Raw genomic sequence first — 6,084 nt, forward strand, 5'->3', positions numbered from 1 at the left:
CGTTACCATTGTTGGAAAGTCCTTTCGGCATAACGTCAGGAGGAAGATGGCCATAAAGATATCGTGACGAATCTGACATGTCGCCTTGTAGATAATGCTGTTTTTTACCACAATCTACAGATGACATTTCCATTGTTGTTACTCGTCTTTATCTCCTTATACGACATTATGTTTCGCTAAAATTCCTGTAATACAAATAATTTCTTCAAAGGTTAACATATTTACAGTACAATGTAACAATCTCTTATATACAAATTTCAGACATATATGTAATATATTTTATAAAGTTTTAACATTTTTCTGAGATAAATGCACAGAAAGCAAATTTATTTCTCATCTTTATGCTATACAGCTGTATTTTTGTCATAAATTAAAGATTACGAAGAAAAAAAAAGGAGTAAGATAAAGAGGTAATTAAAGATAATGAAAAAAAATACAAATCATAAATATAGAAATATAGAAAAAAAAATAAATAAAAATAACTAGGAGCAAATAGATGAATGTAAATTTAAAAGTATAAACTCTTTTCTTCGTGAAGATGTTCCAACACACATCCCATCATCTAAATAACTTGAAAACATTAATAAGTAGTTTAATAATATCGAGCTTCTGGAAGAAATGATAAAACTTCAAAGAAATCAATCAGTCAATACATAAAAAAAAATATGAAATAAAATGAATTTTTCCTTTCATCCTCTTTACCTTTATCGTTTAACAAATCTATTGATACGCTTAAATGCGCGAAATTCCAGTTTCATTAATTTCACTCTCGATCATATATACGTATTTGAATCATTCACATTTAAAATTACGTAACTGCTACAAAGATAGATGAAATATTCGGCGAAAACATGCAACAAGAGAAACACGTCTGAATAAAAAAGTACAGGGGTAAAAATAGTGTATCGAGATGGACACTGCATTCACGAATGGAATGTGGACTGTAAGAAAATCGTAATAAAGGAATGACGCGAAATGTGAGATGAACAAAATGCGCAGCGCGATACAACGCTGTCATCAAACGTCTACGGACACAAAATTCTTTGTCGCGTATCGTCCTAAATTTCAGGTTTATAACCTCGTCACGGACACACAATCACAGTGCCATTCGCGAATAAACTCGTGACGTAAAGTTTTCCTTCGCAAGAAGCTGTTTCGAGCAAAGGACTTATCTCTTGCTGAGATGCTCTTCCAAGCGACCATTACATCGATACGAGTATGTACCTGCCGAAAAGACGCGCCCTGTTTTCGATCTCTTCTTCAATCGTTCATTACGCGCACCATTTGGTTATCATAAACCATCTTGTACAGCCATCTCCGAACACCAACAATTCGATTGACCCCCCTAGCAGGCATCCGCAGAAAAAATATGGCAACTCTACGTCATTGAATGGAAAAATAATAACCAAACCATAGATGGGTAACGCTATTTGCATTTCAACTCACCCAACCTAGAGATACTATGGGTGTCTTCTCATGCGACGCTGAAGCACTCGTTTTCTAGGCTACGTTCCAAAACTTCCTCTCCGAGAAAGATTTTACTTTATATGCTATAATATACATATACTACATATTTCGAGCAAAATTTTCCTCGGAGAGGAAGTTTTAGAACATAGCCTAGCTAATGTTCCTATAATAAAAATGCCTTTTTATGCCGATGCTCGACGCTCATTTTTGGCGTCAAAATAAGTCACGTGATAGAAATTGATGAATATCAAGCGTTAATTTTGATCACGTGATCTATTTTAATGCTGAAAATGAGCGTCAAATGTCAGCATAAAAAGGCATCTTAAAAGTGCCACCCCCTATACAATCAGAGACAATAAGATTGCAATACTTTCTTTTCGATGGATTTCGGAACGCAGCTTGCCATTGAGTAATTGATTTTTATTCGTGGATCGACAAATTCGTGGATCAATCGCTCGGTGAATAAGCTGTATTATAAAATCCATAAAAAAAAAAGAGTTGCAACCTTTTAGTTTATGACTATACAGAATCGGAACGACGCAATGGATTTCTTACTAGAAATGAGTTCACTAGTTCATTCTGTTCCGTAATGCCTAATTTACACTGACACAGCAAGCGTCAAGCAGCGTAGCAGCAACCAATCAGTGAAGCGATATTTACAGTGGCGTAAACAATACCTTGCTGGTTGGTTGCTGCTTCATTGCTTGACGCTTGCTGCGTCCAAAGTGAATTAGGCATAAGAAGTTTCTCTGTTATCGGAACCATAGCTGTTATTGGAATCATAGCTGGAACACAGTACATACAGTAGTACAACTCCCTATCGGCACCTTTGATGTTAGTGTTGGCCAAAATGGAGTGCGCATGCGTGAAATAAGCAAGTTACCTAGCATTGCCATGGTTATTACCTAAACTTTTTTCTTTTTTCATCTTTTTTTCGCTCTGTCAAAACTCACTAGATTTATTCGCGTCGCACTCCAACAAATGCGTTGGAATGAGTAAGAGCTGTTATAGGAGCATATTAGTGCATGCAATGTATACAAACGAATAAACCTACTATTACAATGAAATAATCTGAACTTAATAAAAATTAATAAAAATAAATTGTAAACATATTGAAAAATAAAGAGAGAAATATTAGGAAAAATATTAAATTAACTTAAAAATGTATATTTGTATAAAGAAATATTATGTAATTATATATCTATGAAAATGTTATGAGAAAGCTGAGAGATATAAAAGAAATTTATATACATGTATGTCCAAAAAATAAATTTAAAATACAATAAATAAAAAGAAATCCTTTTTGCTCAATTTTCTGTGTTACTTTTTGTTCATTTTTTTATTTTATCATTTTTTCACAAAAATTAGATCTCCACCAATCTTTCGAGATTTCTCACATAACATTTCATCAAATGGACAATACACGTAATACTTTCCTTTAAATTTCTACTCTAAACCATGTACTAGTATACTTTAAAGACAAATGTTTAAGTGGAACATTGAAACACTTATTTAAATAGAGAGAAAAAGAGAGAGAACATTAAAAAAGGGAGGAAATGAGACGGAGCAACTTACTTATTTCATGCATGTGCACTCCATTCGTCAACATAAAATCGGGAGAGTTGCCGCTACTGTATATATGTGGCTGGAACGGTACCTAGTATTCAAAAATGGATTTAAATAAATTAAAAATTTTTTATACATTTTAATTTATTAGAATCCAAATTCTTGATCCATGTGTATAGATAAAAAAAGAATTGGACGTGGTAAAATTGAATCCTTATTCTATTCATATACGGGAATAAGAACTTGGTTAGGTGGCGTGGATGCGAGTGCAAGCTTTGTGGAGAGTGTGTGAGAATTAATAGTGAATAATAGGCGAGTATAGCGGATAATTAGATTAGAGCATGCGATTTCACGAGAGCAGGCAATAAGGAAGTCGAGAGATTGGAGGCAGAAGTAGGCGATAGCTAATTGTATAGGAGGTGAGAGAGTGCGGCGAAAGAGATTATGGCAGGAAAGAAGTCAGTTGACACGGCCAGAAGGGAGTCAGGTAGAAGAGCCAAGGCGAAACAGGAAACGGGGCAAAAAAAGTTAACCAAGGGGGAAAAGGTAGCATTCGTGAATACTAGGGAAAAAGGTAAGGCGGATAGAACGAAAGAGAAATTGCGAGAAATTCCTGAGAGGATGATAAAAGATATGAGAAAGGAAATACGAGACTGGTTAGAAAGAGAAATTAGAGAGATAAAAAGGGAAGTATATTGCTGCACGGAAAGACAAATCAAAAGTCTGAAGGAGGAATGGGCGAAGCAAATGGAAGAGGCAGAGGTTAGAGTAAGGAGATTGACAAAGAAAGGCTGAGAGAGAGGTTAAATTTGAGCAGAGGGAAAGATTAGGGAAAGAACAGGGAGCAGTAGGAGAGAAGAGAGTGACCAGGATGAGGTTAGGAATGGGGTAAGTGGTAGAGGAAGGTACGTATACAGGGGTAGGATCGGTTATTAGTGAGGGAGGGCTGAGTTATAAAAATATCAATATGTTGAAAAGAAGATGGGTAACAAATAGTGAAAGAGAGAAAAGGAGATTGAACTTTGTTATAAAAGGGATAAATATAGAGGAAGGATCTAAAGATAAGGAAAAGGGGCAAAGAAGAAGAAAGGTATGGATAAAAGAGTGGATAAAGGAAAAGTTAAAAGATTGAATGTAATATAGTTGCGGTTAGAGAGAGTAGTAGCATATGTAATTAGGTGGAGAGGAAAGAGAAAAAAAAGGAAATCATGAAAAATAAGCACAAGTTAAAAGGGGGGAGAATATTTATAGAAAAATGACTTAAGCTAGGAGAAAAGGAAAATCCAAGAAAAATGAATAGATGGGCAAAGGAGCAAAGAGGCAAGGGAAAACAGGTAAAAATGGGATTAGGAAGAGTGAGAGTAGGAGTGTGGAGGGGTAAAATGGGTAGAAATAGAAAAAAGAAGAAGTGGAGAGAAATAAAGGAAATGTAGAAGAGGCCGAGGGGAATAATGCTAAGGACGGAACAGAGAATTTCAAGCCAAGAAGAAGAAGCAGAAGAGTAGACAGGTAAAAGAATAGAAGGTGTAGGTAAAAGAAAAAGTAAAAGAAGAAAATATAGAAGAAGAAAAGTAAGAAGGAAAATAAAGGAAAATAGATATAGGACTAAGGGGGGAGACGGAAAAGGTAATAAGAGGAAAGGGGAAAGAGGGAGGGTTATGTTATTCTGGAATTGTGCAGAGATATAGAATAAGAATATAGATTTTTGGAAGTATGTGAAAGATTTTGACTTTATCAGCCTATGTGAAACATGAGTAGAGCAAAAGGATTGAGATAGATTAAAGGGCAGACTGTCAAGTACACATATATAAGAGTGTTATTTTGCAAAGGGAAGAGAGGAGAGGTAAAGCTAATGGGAGTTTTATAATAGGGAAAAGAAACGATTAGAAACTTTAAGGAGATAGACTATATACAAGAGGAGGAGAAAGGTATAATAAGTTCGGATTTAGTAATATTGTAAATAAGGAAAAAGTAAAGGTTATCTTGATTTATGGAAAATAAGGGGAAAAAAATTTAGAGGAAAAGATGGAAAGATGTATAAGGAAAGGAGAAGAAAATTTAATCGTAAGAAAGGATTTGAATATAAGAATAGGAAAACTAGGAGGAATGGAAATAGAGGAAGAAGGGGTGGAGAGATGTAGCAAGGATAAAACTATAGGAAATAGAAGTAGGAGCTTTGTTGGTAAAAAATAAAGGCTTATACATTGTAAACGGAAGCACATCTGAACACACCTAGAAGGATGAATATACACATATAGGAGTAAGAGATAGCTCGGTTATAGATTACGTAATAGTTAAGACGTAAAAGATAGGATTATAAATTTATTATTATAAAATGGATGTAAGAGTGGACTCGCATCACTTGCTTTTGTGCCTGAAGATCAGGGAGCAGAAAGAAGAAGAAGAGAATCCAACACACCACAGAAGCGGAACGAGTGTGAAAAGAAAAAATAATAGCCTGGGATGCGGAGGCAATTGAAAGATACCAAAACACAACAAAGAAAGAGGAGCGGAAAGAAGAAGGCATAAGTATCGAAGAAAGCTGGGAGAAAATTAAACGAACGGTATATAGTGCGTTACGTCCAGCAGACTCCTACGACTCTTTTCTTTTGTGGAGATCTGGAATTCGTTGAAATAAAAAGAATAACGCAATAAGTTGAGCGTTACAGTCTAGAGAAAACTAAAAATTTTTTTTCTCACACTAAAAATTAAAACGAAGAATCCAGTATCTCCTCGTAAATGTCTGAATAAACTAAAAATCGGTACGCGTGCACGAGCGGCGGGACCAAAAGGACACCGTCTGTGCCCCTAGGATACTGCGGCTAAATTAATAATAAATACGAGGTCTGGCTATTAAATAACGAGTGCGCGCGCAGAAGGCGTCCTAGAGGGATAGGGTGGGAAATGAATGCAGCGTTGGATAGCTGGAAGTGTCTACTATTCCAGTACGAAAACACGTTTTTGTCGCAGTAGTAGTATTTTTTCTATAGAGGTTAGAAACGAACTTGTTTTTTTTTCGTGCCGATAACAATGTGTGACGAAAAACACGAG

General features: G+C 35.5%; 1 protein-coding gene across 4 annotated transcripts in view; it reads right to left on the reverse strand.

Moving 5' to 3' along the window:
• Positions 1–1,401, reverse strand: part of LOC108754361 (serine/threonine-protein kinase Genghis Khan) — a 14,746-nt gene extending 13,345 nt beyond the window's left edge. For 2 of the 4 annotated variants that reach the window (XM_018496610.1, XM_018496612.1), the window contains exons 1-2: positions 1,225–1,401; positions 7–185 (exon numbers count right to left, since the gene is read on the reverse strand). In XM_018496610.1, coding sequence (XP_018352112.1) covers positions 7–133 — 127 coding nt within the window. In that variant the 5' untranslated portion in view covers positions 134–185; positions 1,225–1,401. Of the gene's footprint in view, positions 1–6; positions 186–702; positions 768–1,224 lie in introns of those variants that run through there. The other 2 variants (XM_018496609.1, XM_018496611.1) reach the window with 2 other exon arrangements.
• Between the last annotated feature and the right edge of the window lie 4,683 nt (positions 1,402–6,084).

Source organism: Trachymyrmex septentrionalis, unplaced genomic scaffold (genome assembly GCF_001594115.1).
Source record: "Trachymyrmex septentrionalis isolate Tsep2-gDNA-1 unplaced genomic scaffold, Tsep1.0 scaffold79, whole genome shotgun sequence".
Lineage (NCBI taxonomy): Eukaryota > Metazoa > Arthropoda > Insecta > Hymenoptera > Formicidae > Trachymyrmex > Trachymyrmex septentrionalis.